Raw genomic sequence first — 17,345 nt, forward strand, 5'->3', positions numbered from 1 at the left:
ATGAGATTTGGATGGACAAAAAATTACTAGAAATAAGAGATTTGCTAAATCTGGTATTATTTTGTAAAATTCCCTGATTTAACTCACATCCTCTCTCATTCATCAGCACATGAAAAATTTGCTGTAGATTACCTTTATCCAACTTGTCTCATTCCTCTTCCTCTTGTTTTGTTTGTTTGTTAAGTGTTTGCCTTATTTTAAAACAAGAAATGCCTTCTCTCTCCCTCTTTCCTCTCTTATTGGACAATCTAATTTTATAAAATCACGTCCAAAGTTTTTTCCTCCACCCTCTCCTCCTCCGCCATGAACCATCATCAGCGGCGTGAGTCTTTCTCGGTAACTATCTCTAACATGGGAGGTGGTTCGACTGTGGTTTGTCCTAACACCGACCTTCTCTGGCCATTTGGGAAGCTAAGCGGTCTTGATGGTAATGATATACGTGAGACGGCTTACGAGATCTTCTTCACGGCTTGTAGGTCATCACCAGGGTTTGGAGGTAAGACTGCTCTCACATTCTACTCTACGCACAACAACAATGACCATCATGGAGAAGGAGGAGGAGCAGCAGCAACATCAGGAGGTTCACCTGGTGTTGGTTCTGGTTCTGGGTTTGGGTTTTCTGGGAGGAAAGAGGTGGTTACAACCCCGACAAGCCGGGTGAAACGTGCTCTAGGGTTGAAGATGCTTAAAAGGTCTCCGTCTAGGCGAATGTCTACGATAGGAGCCACTGGAGGAGCCGGGACAACTTCATTGTCACCCGGTAGCGGCTCAGGACATGTTAGCCCTGGAGCCGGATTCTTGACGGTCCAGCCTTCTCGGCCTAGAAGACCGTTAACATCAGCGGAGATCATGAGACAGCAAATGAGGGTGACAGAACAAAGTGATAGTCGGCTTCGTAAAACCTTATTGAGAACGCTTGTTGGTCAAGTAAGCTTGATCGTTCACTTGCTTGTTACACAAGTTAATAAAAAAACTAACAATAATATAACATGTTTTGTTTTATCTACAGACGGGTAGACGAGCAGAGACAATTATTTTGCCGTTAGAGCTTCTCCGACACTTGAAAACATCAGAGTTCGGCGATGCAAACGAGTACCAGGTCTGGCAACGAAGACAACTCAAAGTCCTTGAAGCTGGTCTTCTCCTTCACCCATCGATTCCTCTAGACAAAACCAACAACAACGCAATGCGCTTAAGAGAAATCGTTAGACAAAGCGAGAACAAAACCATAGACACAAGCAAAACCTCAGACACCATGAGAACACTATGCAACGTAGTCGTGTCTTTATCTTGGCGCAGCACTAATGGAAACCCTAGCGATGTTTGTCACTGGGCTGATGGTTACCCTCTCAACATTCATCTTTATGTAGCACTTCTGCAGTCGATATTCGATGTTAGGGATGAGACATTGGTGCTTGATGAGATCAATGAGCTTCTAGAGCTAATGAAGAAAACTTGGTCAACACTAGGGATCACAAGACCGGTGCATAATCTATGTTTCACTTGGGTTTTGTTTCATCAATATGTAGTGACTTCACAAATGGAGCCAGACTTGCTAGGCGCATCCCACGCTATGCTAGCTGAAGTTGCTAATGACGCTAAGAAACTTGACCGTGAAGCCCTCTATGTAAAATTATTGACGTCGACATTGGCCTCTATGCAAGGATGGACCGAGAAAAGGTATTTGATGACTTGATATATAACAAAGGAAAATTAATATACTTAAGAACGCTTGAAATCTAGATGTGATTGCTATTATTTTAGGTTATTGAGCTACCATGATTATTTCCAAAGAGGAAATGTTGGACTGATAGAGAATCTTCTCCCACTGGCGTTATCATCATCAAGAATCTTAGGAGATGATGTGACAATCTCTCAAGGGAAAGGCGATGTGAAACTAATTGATTATTCTGGAGATCGTGTGGACTTTTACATAAGAGCCTCTATTAAAACTGCATTTTCAAAGGTATATTAATGGTAAATATTTTAGATGCCACGAACAAAAATTATGATAAAAACATTACATAAGGTGTTTAATTTAAGAAAATATTAATCAAACGGTAAAAAGATTAAATTACTCCAAACCCTAAAACTTTACCTTAATCTATCCATTAAATATTAAAATTTAAACATTAATCACTTAAAACAAATCTAAAAATTTTGAATTTTTTTTTAATTAATGATAATTTGAGAATTTTTTTTCTTGTGTATTATTTTTGGAATAAGAATATGTCTTAGTGACATCCTAATATATTTCTCTATATTAAACGTTGAAAACAAATTAAAATGTTGTTTTATTTGTGTTCTTTAAGGTTATGAAATCTTTTGTTTCTAGGTGATAGAGAACACGAAAGCTAAGATCGCAGCTACAGAGGAAGGAGAAGAAGCAGCTGCAACTCTATTGCAACTAGCTAAGGAAACAGAGGAGTTAGCATTAAGAGAACGTGAATGTTTCAGTCCAATACTCAAGAGATGGCACTCAGTTGCTGCTGGCGTTGCCTCGGTGTCGCTTCACCAATGCTATGGTTCGATCTTGATGCAGTATCTGGCAGGAAGATCGTTTATCTCGAGAGATACTGTTGATGTTTTGCAAACGGCAGGGAAGCTAGAGAAGGTTTTAGTGCAGATGGTGGCTGAAGATACAGAAGAATGCGATGACGGTGGAAAAGGGTTGGTTCGAGAGATGGTTCCTTATGAAGTTGATTCGATAATATTGAGGCTTATACGACAATGGATTGAAGAGAAGCTAAAGGGAGTTCAAGAGTGTTTGTTTAGAGCAAAAGAAACTGAAGTAAGTGTTAGAGATTTTAACGTTACTTTCATGTGGTTTTTAACTTATATATTGAATATTTGTTTTCTTTCTTTATAGACATGGAACCCGAAGTCCAAATCGGAACCATATGCACAATCTGCAGGAGAAATGATGAAGCTAGCAAAGGATATAATTGATGAGTTTTTTGAAATCCCCATTGGGATCACAGAGGATTTAGTTTATGATCTTGCTGAAGGATTGGAACAACTTTTTCAAGAATACACTACCTTTGTTGCATCTTGCGGTGAGCTTAATATCAAAACCATTCTTTTAACTTCATGAAATGGCATTGCAATTAGTCTTTAGCTTTCGGTTTCGGGTTGGGTCGGGTTATTGATCGGGGTGTTTTGAACCCATTTAGGAATCAAACATTTTTCGGATGGGTTTGGATCTAGTCAGGTTCTATTTTTTTTGTTTCCATATAACCAAATCAGAACTAAATTACATATGGCTCAGATTTGGTTCGGGTTTTGACCCAAAAACCGACAGGGTTGGGTCAGGTTATTGATCGGGGTGTTTTGAACCCATTTAGGAATCAAACATTTTTGGGATGGGTTTGGATCTAGTCAGGTTCTGTTTTTTTTTCTATATAAACAAAACATAACTAAATTACATATGGTTTAGATTTGGTTCGGGTTTACCCAAAAACCGAGAAAACCCAAAAACCCTAGTTAAATCCAAAATAAAAATATTAGGGTATTTTTTTCTTTTTATACAATAACTTCAGTTTAGAAATTACATTTTTAGATATAGTTGTTTTATATAACTAATATTTTTAGGTAAATGAACTGTATTTCGGGTATATGTTTGGATCTCAATTCATTTTTGATTTTTTGGGTTTACAAAAAATAGGTTTTTGTAAGTTCCAATCCGGTTTCAGTTCGTTTTTGGGTTTGGCTTTTCAGGTTTTGGATAAAATGCCATGCCTAGCTGCAAAAATATAATCTTAACTTTCACTCTTATTCTTGGTTTTGTTAGGATCAAGACAAAGTTACATACCTACATTACCTCCTCTTACAAGATGCAACCGAGATTCAAGATTCCTTAAACTATGGAAGAGAGCTACACCATGTACTGCCTCCGGAAAAGATTTCAGCCACACCGCACCACCCTCCGACGGCCACCATCCACGGCCTTCCACAAGCCGCGGAACGCAGCGTCTTTACATTCGTCTCAACACATTACATTTCCTAAGCTCACATATCCATTCGCTGAACAAAGCACTCTCATTAAACCCGAAGGTACTTCCCGCAACCCGAAAACGTTACCGCCACCGAAACAACAACAACTCTTCTTACTTCGACTTCACCTACGCGGGCATCGAATCCGCATGCCAGCACGTGTCAGAAGTCGCGGCTTACCGTTTGATCTTCCTCGACTCAAACTCGGTTTTCTACGAGAGTCTTTACATAGGAGACGTCACGAACTCGAGGATCAGACCGGCTTTGCGAGTCACGAAACAGAACTTAACGTTAATGTCAGCGATTCTCGCGGACCGGGCTCAAGCGCTAGCGATGAGGGAGGTTATGAAGTCGTCTTTCGAAGCGTTCTTGATGGTCTTGCTCGCTGGAGGCTATTCGCGAGTGTTTTACAGGTCGGATCATAGTTTGATCGAGGAAGATTTCGAGAACTTGAAAAGGGTTTTCTGCACTTGTGGTGAAGGGTTGATACCTGAGGAGATTGTGGATAGAGATGCGGAGATTGTGGAAGGTGTGATTCAGCTGATGAGTCAACCTACTGAACAGCTTATGGAAGATTTTAGTATTGTGACGTGCGAAACAAGTGGGATGGGGATGGTTGGGCCAGGACATAAGCTACCGATGCCTCCGACCACTGGAAGGTGGAACCGGTCGGATGCGAACACTATCTTGAGGGTTCTTTGTCATAGGAACGACCGTGTTGCTAATCGGTTTTTAAAGAAATCATTCCAATTGCCTAAAAGGAGGTGAGAACTGCAAAAAGGAGAAAACAAAAAGAATTCAACTGAATAAAAAAAATGTTTGCGTTGATAATGTAAGCCGTGAACCTAAAAAATATGACTTTTTCGGCTGATTTGTAATGTTTTTTCGTTGTTACAGAGGTTGAAGAAAATTCAACAGAGTTGTCTCATTATTAATTCCGATAAATAGTTTACATTCTTTACATTTTTTTGTGAAATCTTTATAAATGACTCATCCCACATAATTTTATTCTAAAAATTACATTCAGTTGCAGCCTCCTTCATCGCAGTATTATTATATCTTCAACTCTACTTTTATTTCCAATACAGAATAAAATTTGGAGTAAAATCAAATTCGTTCTATTTTATATTTTGTCTATAATGAAATAAAAATTTGTTTTCTGCACCACTCTCTTTTGCATCTCAAAATGGAATAGGATTTGAGTAAAGATTCACTTGTAAAGGATTTACTCCATTAAAAAACGAATAATAATCTGACAATGTTTTAACTAAGACACACATAGATCGATACTTCTTTACGCTTTATACATCATGCATGAATCTTCTTTACACTTTATACATCATGCATCTCTGTCAAAATTTGTTTTTATTATCATTTCAAATATGCAAAAATAACTAGAATCATATAGCCTTACTTCTTCTTTTTTTTATATGAATTTGTGTTTTGGCCACGTTAACGATTAAGAAAGCATGATCAAAAATTTTGATTATAAAAATTTGATTGATGATTTTGCGAGAAAAAAAGTACTGAAAATTTTATTTGTTAGAAATGGTAGCTTATTTAGGGCTCTAATTTTAAATTTTGTAATTGACCTCCAAATGCCAGAGGACTGTCAGTGGATCTCATAACCGCAGTTAAATAAGAGGCTTGTGGGTCATAACAAGGAATATTATCCTTCACTTCATCTTCCTCGACAAAGGACAAGGAGGGTGTAAGCTTATAGAAGTCTGTGACACCTTTGCTCGACCAAAAGGTCGACCCCAAAACTCCCCAATTGTTAGCTTCCATGTCGTACACATGAAACACACCTTCAAGATTCCTCTTCTTCTCCCTCACCACAAGTCGCTTGCCGTCGTACATAACCAGGCTCCAGAACTCAAGCTCACATTGCTCCATAAACACGTTCTTGATCTGCCTTGCGAGGGCCCACTTTGCGTTCTCGGCTAGTGTGTAAACCGAGATTTCTTCTTTTGTTCCCGATACCAAAGCCAGACGATTGATCTTGTCGTCAGACGCGAAAAACAGTTCCGTCTCCGGTTCTTGATGGAACACAGAAGGAATAAAGCACGCTTGCTCTGTCTCGGGGTTGAAAGCTATGATGCTCCCATCGTTTCTCAGCCAGTGAAGAGTGCCTTCCAAGTAAACAGGTTTCGTTCTCTTAGCGAGGTCACTTTTTGAACTAGAGGTGATGGTCGTTTCGGATAGTCTCCAGGAATGTCCATCGCTGATCTCGAATCCATACATCATCTGCATCTTCACTATGCAAACGATCTTGAATCTCTTTTTGGTCTGATTTTGAATCCGATCTACCGCGAAACCGACGCACATTGCCTTATCGACCCACTTGACACAAGTAACTATGTCATAGAGAATCTTTGACCCAGAGTGATCCAAAGGTCGAGACCTATTTGTGAAGGGATTTGCGACGAAGAAGCAACCACCAATGTCCAATAGAAGAAGGCCGGAGCATGAGCCGAGGATGTAACATGGATACGAACGGATAATATTCTCTTGGCAGGTGACGTAAAAGGGGGCATGTCTAGAAATGTAAAACAAACTAGATCCAACTAGAGAAAAGCGGTACGAATCAAATTTTGGATCAGATATATATGTCCGAAGAAATTTATTGGTGCATTGCATCACAATCACAGATATAGGATCCAATCTAAAGAGAATGTTGTCGATAAGATCCAAAGGTAAGTGATCCATGATCAAAATAATTAAGCAAAAGTGAGAATCTCCCTACAAAAATCACGAATTCTGCTTTGTTTGTTGATGTGAATATCCCTTTTTTTTGTTCAGTGATTGTGTTTTGTACTGATGATCATGAGGTTGTTAAATAAACTGCAAATCCATACACAAAAAGAAAGAAAGTAACAATCAACCACTATTAAATGACAATCTCATTTGTCAGTAGAAAAAATAAAACAATGAGTTTTAGGGTAGTATAAATTTATTATATTTGATGGATTTATATCCTTATGAGATCAAGAAAATTCAAAATATCATATACAGTTTAAAGTATTTTATATTGAAAATAATTTATTAGTTATTAATTTGAACAATGTCAATGATTTCAGTGATTTTATGTAAGAGTATTTTTCTCATATACGTGTCATGTTCTAGCAAAAGTAAACAACTAATTTCAGTAAGTGAAATGGCAAGATTTCACACCATAATATAATAAAACTGAAAATTACTATTTTAGTGTAAAGAAAAACTTACAGATTTAAAAATGAAATCTACTTTTTCTAATTTTCATTTTTTATTAGTCATTAACTTAAAAATGTCCAAGAAAATCAAATGATAATCTAACTATATATACAAATTTATAAATCTATTAACAAAACAAAAGTAAGGTGAAATTTTGGCAAATGTTTTTTTTTTTTGCTTAAGGTTAGCGTATGGAATTCTGAAAAATGGAAACATCAACTGTAAAAGAAAATCAGAGGCCATACAAATCAAGAAATATATTAAGGATTCTACAATCAAAATAAACTTATAAACAAATTTCTTTTGCAAGGAGATAAATTAGTGTAAAATTTACATTAAGAACATAAAACAATATTTATTTTGCAATGATTATTTATTATACAATTATGAAAAAGATGGAACATTTTTATCTTTTTTGCTTAAGATGATGGGCTTTTTTTTAAACCGTGAAAGAAAGATTTTATTCAACCATGCCAAACTACAACATGACGGGACTGATACAAAGCCGGCTGAGTTATACAAACTCCCGGAGACAAAGCCAACGGATAAAGAAACATCCTTAGAGACAGAAGCAGGCGAGTATACAAACTCTAGGAGACAAAGCAAAACAGTAAAGAAACATTCAAACTTTAGACTAATCACTAGAAGGTCTCCAGATTCATAATACTCAATCATACCATACGCACATCGCCACCAAGATATTTAGGCATAAAAAAATCGTCTTCCTTTCTAGAGCAATTTACATGTATTGTTCTTATCTAATTCCGTCTGTAGCAAATGATGTAATTATTATTTTCATCAACGATTTTAGAATACTGAAGGAGACATTACTCCTTTTGTCAGTGTGGAAAATATACTTTGGGTTAAACTAAAATTTTATAAAAATAAAAGGGAGATCTGGTGATTTCTCAATAAATGAGAGTTAGTAAAGAAGTAGATTTTAAAAATATCCAGCAGCCAAAATCTGCTGGGGCGAGTTCTTCTTCTAATCCATCGCTCACTCGCGTAAAAGTTGACGAAACTCTCAAACGGAGGCGCTTATCTTCGCCGTCGGCGAGGCTATTTCATTTGCTGCTGGAGAGGTGCGACACTTCTTCTCCTTCATTTCTTTGTTCCTTTTCCGTCTCTCGTGACAAGGTTGTTTGGGTGTGTATAGTCGCGAATCGCGATAGAATCACACGATTACTTATCAATTTTGACATATCTAGGGTTTGTATCATTGCTGAGAAATTGCTAGTGATTTCAATGTGAAAATGGAGGTTTTGGAGATTTTTTCTTCTCTGCGCGCCGTCTGATTCTTTACGTTGTGGATTTGCTTGATGCGATTAGATTCAATTGTATCGTTGCTGTAATTTGTATGCTCACCTTGAATGTTTCCGAGGAACTAGTTAAGAAATGGTGCCAGTTTTTAGAGGCGCAACTGTAATATAAACCTAAATGTTTTTTTGTTAAACTTGTTATCACTGATTTGAGATCTATAAACTAATAGAAAAAAAATTGTTTGGAGAGTATTGTGCTAGCACATTTATCAGTTGCTATTACTGTCTTCATTGATTTTGAAGTTCCGGTTATGATCTGTTGCTAGAGACGAGGGAGCACTCTTACTGATATTATTGCATATTGTTAAACGAATTCATGAATTATAGTTATGCGTTTGTTTATGTTCTGTCTTTTCGTATATGATTATCTCTGGTGGTGGATGTGCTTGTTTTATTATCTCAAAGGAATAAAAGAATCTGCCCTTTTTTTTTTCCTTGAGGAATCAGGATGAACGAAGTTAGTGATCAAAAAGAAAAGCCTGATGGACATGAAGGATCTGCTGCTCGAACAAGACCTACCAGCGTTGAGGAGATTATGGTAAGAAGGAAGAGGAAAGAGTCCTTGGAAAATTTAGAAGCTGCTCAGTTACTGGGTAACGATCTTGTTGGGAAGGTTTCTGACTATCATGAGTCTCGAAAAGGAGACTATGATGAATCCAAGGAAGTGAGTCGTGAAGAAGGAGTTGAGAACAGTTTAAGAAAGAAAGAAGATGCCATTTCTGATTCCAGGGAGGAAAGACAAGATAAATCGAGGGAAGAAGACTCTTTTGGAGCAGTTCAGTTAGTCGGTAACAATCTTGTTGAGAAGGTTTCTGACTATCATGAGTCTGAAAAATGGAATGATAGATCGGAGAAACCGAGGCATGGAGAGCTTGTTAATGACAGTTCAAGAAATAAAGAAGAGGCCATTTCTAGTTCTAAAGATGAAAAATTAGATAAAGAGGGCACTGTTGGAGCAGCTACGCTACTGGGTAACGATCTTGGTGAGAAGGTTTCTGACGATCATGCCTCTGAAAAAGGGAATGATAAGTCCAAGAAAGTAAGGCATGAAGAACGTGGCAAGGACAGCTCAAGAAAGAAAGAAGATGCCACTTCTAGTTCTAAGAATGAAGGACCAGATAAACCGAGGAAAGATGACCATGTTGAAACAGCTCAGTTACTGGGTAATGATCTTGTTGAGAAGGTTTCGGACTGTCGTGCGTCTGACAAAGAGCTTGAAAAATCCAAGAAAGTGAGTTGTGAAAGTGTTAAGGACAGCTCAAGAAAGAAAGAAGAAGCCACTTCTAGATCTAGGGAAGGAAGACTAGATAAACCAATGAAAAAGGACCCCGTTGATAAAGTTTCTGACTACCGTGCGTCCGGAAGAGAGCATGACAGATCCAAGAAATTAAGACCTGGAGAACGCGTTAAGGACAGTTCAAAAAAGAAAGAAGACACCATTTCTAGCGCTAGAGAAGAAAAATCGATGAAAGACGATCCTGTAGGAGCAGCTCAATTACTGAGTAACGATCTTGTTGAGAAGGTTTCTGACTATCATGAGTCTAAAAAAGGGTATCATAGATCTGAGAAACTGAGGCGTGAAGAAGATGATAAGGACAGGTTAAGAAAGAAGGTGGACGCCATTTCTAGTTGTAGAGAAGAAAAACTAGATAAACCAACAAAAGAGGAGGAGCCTGCTGGACATAGAAAACGGAAGGCAGAAGGAGAGGGTTCTAGAGCCAAAGAAAAAATAGTGGAAGAACATAGTAAGGATAGACGAATAAAGAAAGAAGAAACTAATTCTAGTTTTAGGGAGGAAAGACCAGATAAAAAGATGAAGAAGGAAGACCTTGCTGCAAACAGAAAAATAAGGGTTGAAGGAGAATTTCCTACAACTGAAACGAAAACAAGGACAGATAGAGATGGGCGTGGTGTGGATACCAGAATGAAGGCAAACAGAGAAAGACCTTCTGAAAAGACAACTGAAAAACAGATTCATCCACAGGATGCAGGCCGGGAACAAGGAAGAAATGCTCTTGAAAATTCAGCTGGTAGTAGGAAGCGTCTTAGAAGTCTAGTGGTGGCAGATATACCTCGAAATGAAAATAGTACGAAACCTGACAGTGGAAACAAGAGAAAGAATCAAAATGGAGACCATATGACTAATAGGGAGAGAGATGTGTCAAGGAGGCATGATCCAACAAAAGTTCACGCTGTTGAAGTTTCTGAGCGATCGGAGAAAAGGGAACAGCCCAAATCGGATCGACGTGACATGAGAGAGAGAAGGAGATCAAGAAGTCGAGATCATGGTGGGCAGGAACGGCAGAAAAGGTCATCTCCATTACCAAAGGCTGAAAAGGCTACATCGCGTCATAAAAGAGGCCATGAGGACCGCTCCGAAAATACTGTTAAGGATAGGGCAGGAAAGCATCATTTTAATGATAATGATAACAAGTCTAGACGGTATAGTTCTTCCAAAAGTGAACTTGGTGGATACTCACCGCGGAAAAGAAGGGAGGACGCCTCTGCCAAGGCTGCTTCTCCATCTAATCTTCCTTCAGAGAAAAAAGTTGCTAAATGGGATCTTCCACCAACTGTAACTGCTGGCATGTTCTCGAACTCAGGTTTTTCTGGTCTCCAACCAGCCACTCAGACAGCATATCCTACCATGAGCGAGGTTTCCTTGACGCTTTTGAAGCCACAAATAGAGGCATCTTTCAGGACGCCACCAGCAAGGCAGACCACTTCAATTGATTCTGTTCAACTGACCGAATCCACCAGGCGTATGAGGAGACTTTACGCAGAAAATGTGCCAGATTCGGCCTCTGAGAAGTCTCTGATTGAATGCTTCAATGGTTATATGCTATCTTCAGGCTCCAATCACATAAAAGGAAGCGAACCATGTATAAGTTGTATTGTAAGTTTCTGGTGTTTGAATTCCTCATACATGCCACTCTTGTTATGTTTGTGGAATATAGCTGATGGTATTTCGTCCTTTTAATTGCAGATAAACAAAGAAAAAAGTCAGGCGCTAGTTGAGTTCCTTACACCACAGGATGCTTCTGCTGCACTCTCCTTGGATGGCTGCTCCTTTGCGGGTTCGAACCTCAAAATTCGACGCCCTAAAGACTATGTCGAGACAACAGTAAGAATTCCTTTCTCCAGAACTCTTGCCATCTGCTGCAAATGTGTAACTTTTAATAGTCATCCGGTTAATTTTCCAAGCTAGCTCAAATATCTGCATATATCTTTGGTGCCATCAGTAAGATTCAACGGTTATTTTTCCACTTTCATACAATTGAGTTTACAACATGCTACTGAGACCTGTGTGACTTCTTTTTAATGATTTAAGACTGAATGCAATTTGTCATTCAATCATTGTGATATGATTGTCTGGTGGAAGTTTATGTTGCATTATTCACGAGTAGTGAGCACCAGTCCTATTTTGAACCAGATACAGATTCAAACTAGAAAGATATATCAGACTTTGGAACTTACTAAAACATCTGGACCCATATTTTAGAGCACATAAGCATGGTATGGTCAGTCCACATTTTCGTGTAGTGATACTTTATTTTTGTTCTGTTGAAGCGTCTTGATTGACTATGTTTGCCTTTTAATTTCTATAGTCAGGGAAATTAGTAGACTTCTTTATCATCATCGATTAATGTTCAGTCTCAGATTTGTATACACTTGCCACTGCTTAGTTCTCCTTTATTGGACCCACAAATACTCATTGCCATGTCTTCGAAGGAAGTCTCGGTGGAAGCATTATGCCACTAGTTTATAAACTATGTATAGCTACTTGAGTTCAATGAATGCAAGATAGTTAATATATCACACTTGTTGTTCTTACATCTTTAGGCATTTATGGTGGGAAACATATTGTTTGGGTTATAGTTCATTATGGTTAATCCTAGGGATTTTTTTCCCAAGGATGCCCTTTGGCTCCGAGAATAGAAATTTGGACGTCGTTAATGTAAACTATTTCATGGGTGAAAGGAATAGGCGACACTGAGAGTTACTGTAGTTTATGGATTCATGCTGCATGCACTTGAAATAATATGTTTTTCAAGCCACATGTGAAATCGTATTCTGACTGTGGTGTGTTGGAATCTCTTAAATAGGGTGTTTATGTTGGGTATGTCATATTTCACATTCAGGAGGCTGATGAAGCTGTCTGCTAAATAAGAAGACTCCCAGGTGTAGTGACGAGTTTATTGTGTTTCAAGTTCCTTTGCATTTTTCTTCTCCCTTTTGGGCTTTGGGGGAATTTATAAAAATCATCCTTATGATTCCTGTGTGAATCTTGGTTTACCGTTCTTGTGTTCTTTGATCCTTTTATAATACCATATCTGGCGCTTTATCTTCATTTTTCTCCGTACTGATTGTTGTTGTAGGAATACTCGCATACGCAGTTAAAGACCTGCCTAGGATGCTCTTTTTCTTTTATTTCTTTCATCTGTTTGGTTATATCTGTGTTTTATTCGTAGCTGGATCAGATACTTTGTGTTGATTGTTATCTCGATGCTTTCGTGATATAGCTCTAAGAATTACATTTATGCCTTAAACTTTTACCTCCATCCTAACTAGCCTCCATCTCTCGAATGGATCTGTGTTCCATTGCTGATGATCAACTTTCTTGTAAATGGAAAGATACGCAGAATTACTTTTGCATAAAGCTATCATTAATCAGATTTGGAGCCCTAACTAAGTGGAACAACAAAACCTTTTCTTGAGCCTAGCGACCGATGATTGTTTGTATTTGTTCTTCATGTTTGATCAGTTGCTTCTGTGACTTTTGGTTGAGAGGAGCTATAGGAAAGTTTTTGAAAACTGACTGGATTATCAAGGCTGTAGAGACTGTGTCCTACTTGGCCTTGTAAACCAATACTGTGCTTTTTGCTATGATTTCTGAGCTATGTTATGGTTACCATCCATGAAGCAGGTTTTCAGACGGTTGCTATTTTCATGCAGAGCGGTGAATTGGAGAAAAAGGAGCCAGCCACAAATGCACTAAGTGACAATATGGAGGACTCATCGAACAAGGTAGAAATTGATGCCTTAAATTAGCTTCTTCTGACAGTGGGTAAAACCTTTTATATTGACAACGAATGTAGAATTTATTTTAAATATCTCTAAACATATTTACTTTTATAAGATAACAGTATAGGTCCGTGAACTATGGTTTATAGTTCAGATCAAATTTGAAGTATGTGCACATAGTTTTATAACACAAAAAATCTTGCTCTAGAGACCGAAACATTGGCATATCTTGGAATTTTACAGCACGTTTTTCATGCTAACAGGTTTTATCCCTTTACCGTTTAATTCGTTGTAGTAGTTTAAAATGAAGATTTTAGAATATCAACTTTCTTGTTAACTTTCGCTGGTATTGGTAGGTGTTACGATTAAAAACTTGTTCATATTGGTTCAACTTGGGAAGCCATATCAGACCACCTGACGAAAAATATAATTGAAATTCTCTCTGCATCTACGGCATATTTATAGTTGATTATGTTAAAAGCGTTAATCTTTTTTTTTTTTTGGATTTGCATGCTATTAATTTATTTTTTACTTCAAGCTTGCTGTTGATTCTAATATACCTGTTGCAGATCTTTATTGGTGGATTTCCAAAAACAATTTCATCCGAAATGGTATGATTAACTGTAATCCTTTGAAAACTTTTGACACGTTCAGTCTCCTATTGGTCTCCGTTCTCCTTTATTTGTAATTCTACAAGGTTTCAAATTCAAGGATTTTTATGATCCTTCTTTGTTGCTTTTTCAGCTAAAGGAGATTGTCGGTGTCTTTGGACCTTTAAAAGCATACCGGTTCGTGATCAACAATGATCTCAATCAGCGATGCGCTTTCCTAGAGGTTAGAAGATGCTCTTATCTTGGCTTTCTCGGTGGCTAATATTTAACTCTATAATCTTTATGTGCCATCAAGTTCAACTGTGATACCCATCATAATCTGCCAGCTTGACGTAATTATTGTGATTGTTTCGTAAAGTTGAAGATACTATTAATGAATGTGACTCTAGTTCCAAATATCGGCATATGTTTTTAACTCTTGTTACAATTTTATACCGCAGTACATTGATGGATCTGTTACCCCCAAAGCTTGTGCCGGCCTTAATGGTATGAAGTTGGGTGGCAGTGTAATAACTGCCGTTTGTGCACTTCCTGATTCGTCATCTGTAGCGGTAATTCAGTGTCCCAACTTTACTTTTTTCGTTAGTTCATGTTCTTTTGAATGGTTTTGCTTTAGTTACTTGTGAGAGTGATGTTGTATATATTGTGTTGCAGTCTGATGAGAATCCACCATTCTATGGGATACCTGAGCATGCAAAACCACTTCTTCGCAAACCTAAGCATATCCTAAAGCTTAAGAACTTGGTGAGGATAGATTGCCTTTTTTTTTCTTGTGAACATCACCTGCAAAAAGTTTGCGAGGATATATTTTTAAAATTCTAATCTTACTTGTTTGACAGGTTGACCCAGAAGATCTGCCATCGCTGTCTGTGCCAGAAATGAAAGAAATTCTGGAGGATGTACGGCTCGAATGTGCCAGGTTAAGCTCTGTGATTGTTCTTCCCATGAGTTCATTGAGCTCTAAAAATCTAGTAAATTAAGAGACAGACCTCTGCGTCTTATTGTGTGCAGGTTTGGTGTTATTAAGTCGATAAACATCGTGAAACATGAGAGCAAAGATATTAGTGGCTCAAACACAGATGCATCGTTAAACCCAGAATCTAAAGAAATGAATGTGTCAGTGATTCAGGAGAAAGACGAGATATCCGAGAAAGTGGATGACACTGCAGATAATGTAGATTCTGGAGAAGTTGTCAGGTCAGACAGTTCGATGGGTGCAGACAAGTTACGTGAACCGTGCTCAGTTACTGCGCTTGAGACAATTAGTCAAGCAAATGAAGATCATGACTCTACTGAACAAGGAAATTCTGAGAAGCTTGTCGGGGAAAGTGAGGCAGCGATTCCGCAAGAAGAAGTAGGATCAGCTCGTGCTCAAGACGACGCAGAGATTCCACAAGAAGAAGTAGGATCAGGCCGTGCTCAAGATGAGCCAGAGATTCCACAAGAAGAAATAGGATCAGCCCGTGCACAAGACGAGCCAGAGAATCCGCAAGAAGTAGGACCAGCACGTGCTGTCAAGACAAGATGGGATAGTGGCGACAAGATAGAGGAAGAACAAGACCCGGAGGAAGTCTTTGAGCCGGGATGTATCTTCATTGAGTACGGAAGACCAGAAGCCACACGCGTTGCAGCTCATTCCTTGCACGGACGGCTCTACGACAACAAAATTGTGAAAGCGGAATACGTTTCTAAAGAGCTTTACAAAATCAGGTTCCCAAGTGGGTAGATAAAGAATCCTTCCCACAAGAAAATGACTAGTAATCAATCTGATTCTTCTTTATTTTGGCGACATACATACCGTTTCAAACCGGGGTCAGAGACACTTACCGTTTGAATTTCTTAACTCTTATTGTGTCACCAACTTTAGAGTTATTTTAAAGCATATAAAAATTGAAAACACTTGAAGATTCTTTATAATAGTTTAAGATTGATCAGAGGTTGGCTTTTCGTCACCACCACGACCACCTGTGTCTTAGTTATTTGTGCGCATTCCAGAATCTAAGCATATCTATATTATTAAAACCGTACTTCATATTTTGGTGGATAAGATCCCGGTTTTCGGAACAGAGATTGGCCGATAACTGGAGTCGATATCCATCATCACATAAATGCTACCTGGTTATCTTTAAAACCGAGAATGTAACCTTCTGGATGAGCTAGAGGGTTTCTTTCTTTTTTCTACGAAATAAATGCCCAATCTCCTTGCGTCTCGTAAGAATTTAGAATTGTTAGGACACGGCTTGTCTTGGTAGGGAGTAAATCTGTGTATACATGTTTTGAGTTGTGTTGCATAGTGTCTTGTACCCCAAAGACCTTTGCCGGAAACATTATGCATGTTTTTAAACTTCTTTAACTTAGAGCACAAGAAAGTTTTGGTGGGAAGCTGGCAAACGTTTTGTTAAACTTCGTTATCTACTAAAGCCTTGAAGACCATTGAGAAAAACGCAATCGATGCTGTTGCCAAGAGCAAGAATGCTGGCATTGATCTTCGCAAGAAATAGACCAACAACATCTAGTACATGATGATTAGTCACACAGGTTATATGCGTTACATTTCATGTTTTCGTTTTTATGTGTATATATCAGATAATATCCTTAAGAGGTATCATCGACTGAACTCTCGGGTGGTTTTCATTTTGATGATTTCTTCATTGATGCTTCTCCTCCTATTGATCCTTTTAGTTTCCTCGGTCGTGATGCAGCTTTCCATGGAGGAGCTGAACCATCAGGAAGAATATGATTAGTAGAAGCTTCCGTATCTTTAACCGAGTTACCACCACTACGCCTTCTACGTACTGAAGGTTCTTGATCATCAGATGAGTCCATTAATTAATGACCCGTGTTTGCTTCGGTTATGTCTTGACTGCTTCACTACCTTCTATATACAATGATCGTGAATAAGCATATTTTACCCAACATTTAACATTTTTTATAAAATCCATACATATTTTATAGTGTAAACTAGTAGTTTCAAAACTTTATATTAATTCATTTAGTCTTTTTTGGTTTCATCTTTCAAATAAACTATCAAGTAATCAAGTATCGTTTGTTTTATAACCAATTATCCATATATATTTTAGTATTCTATTTGTATATAGTCGCACAAAAGTAGTCTAGACCATATTCATCAGGAAATTAAAGTCGCTGTCCACGCAACCGTATATCACATATGGCGTCAAAGAAA

General features: G+C 38.1%; 3 protein-coding genes across 4 annotated transcripts; 2 read left to right on the plus strand and 1 right to left on the minus strand.

Moving 5' to 3' along the window:
* Positions 1–78: 78 nt before the first annotated feature.
* LOC103857489 (protein unc-13 homolog) lies at positions 79–5,381 on the plus strand. The gene is made up of 6 exons (XM_009134681.3): positions 79–927; positions 1,010–1,680; positions 1,765–1,966; positions 2,336–2,791; positions 2,870–3,056; positions 3,791–5,381. The coding sequence occupies exons 1-6, from the start codon at positions 304–306 to the stop codon at positions 4,759–4,761; spliced, it is 3,111 nt and encodes a 1,036-aa protein (XP_009132929.1). The 5' UTR covers positions 79–303; the 3' UTR covers positions 4,762–5,381.
* Positions 5,382–5,511: 130 nt separating this feature from the next.
* On the minus strand, positions 5,512–7,674 carry LOC103857490 (putative F-box/kelch-repeat protein At1g20940). Its single transcript, XM_033288209.1, has one exon. The coding sequence runs from the start codon at positions 6,700–6,702 to the stop codon at positions 5,554–5,556; it is 1,149 nt and encodes a 382-aa protein (XP_033144100.1). The 5' UTR covers positions 6,703–7,674; the 3' UTR covers positions 5,512–5,553.
* An 81-nt stretch (positions 7,675–7,755) lies between these two features.
* On the plus strand, positions 7,756–16,095 carry LOC103857491 (titin homolog). 2 transcript variants are annotated; one of them, XM_009134683.3, is made up of 10 exons: positions 7,756–8,288; positions 8,973–11,421; positions 11,512–11,649; positions 13,482–13,553; positions 14,120–14,161; positions 14,295–14,384; positions 14,602–14,712; positions 14,816–14,905; positions 15,001–15,080; positions 15,173–16,095. In XM_009134683.3, exons 1-10 carry the CDS (start codon positions 8,122–8,124, stop codon positions 15,885–15,887), a joined length of 3,954 nt encoding a protein of 1,317 aa, XP_009132931.1. In that variant the 5' UTR covers positions 7,756–8,121; the 3' UTR covers positions 15,888–16,095. The 2 variants fall into 2 exon arrangements, with proteins under 2 accessions (XP_009132931.1, XP_009132932.1); XM_009134684.3 differs by having other exon boundaries at positions 8,159–8,288; positions 8,966–11,421.
* Positions 16,096–17,345: the final 1,250 nt, after the last annotated feature.

The sequence above is a fragment of the Brassica rapa genome, chromosome A03 (genome assembly GCF_000309985.2).
Source record: "Brassica rapa cultivar Chiifu-401-42 chromosome A03, CAAS_Brap_v3.01, whole genome shotgun sequence".
Lineage (NCBI taxonomy): Eukaryota > Viridiplantae > Streptophyta > Magnoliopsida > Brassicales > Brassicaceae > Brassica > Brassica rapa.

What these genes read in the sequence shown, in the direction of transcription:
- LOC103857491 (XM_009134683.3), top strand. Translation starts at nt 8,122, where the DNA reads ATGAGAGTTAGTAAAGAAGTAGATTTTAAAAATATCCAGCAGCCAAAA. An exon ending in TTTCATTTGCTGCTGGAGAG is followed by an intron (nt 8,289 to 8,972) that starts GTGCGACACTTC and finishes TTGAGGAATCAG; the next exon opens with GATGAACGAAGTTAGTGATC. An exon ending in TCCTAAAGCTTAAGAACTTG is followed by an intron (nt 14,906 to 15,000) that starts GTGAGGATAGAT and finishes CTTGTTTGACAG; the next exon opens with GTTGACCCAGAAGATCTGCC.
- LOC103857490 (XM_033288209.1), bottom strand. Translation starts at nt 6,702, where the DNA reads ATGGATCACTTACCTTTGGATCTTATCGACAACATTCTCTTTAGATTG.
- LOC103857489 (XM_009134681.3), top strand. Translation starts at nt 304, where the DNA reads ATGAACCATCATCAGCGGCGTGAGTCTTTCTCGGTAACTATCTCTAAC. An exon ending in TTAAAACTGCATTTTCAAAG is followed by an intron (nt 1,967 to 2,335) that starts GTATATTAATGG and finishes TTTTGTTTCTAG; the next exon opens with GTGATAGAGAACACGAAAGC. An exon ending in TTAGAGCAAAAGAAACTGAA is followed by an intron (nt 2,792 to 2,869) that starts GTAAGTGTTAGA and finishes CTTTCTTTATAG; the next exon opens with ACATGGAACCCGAAGTCCAA.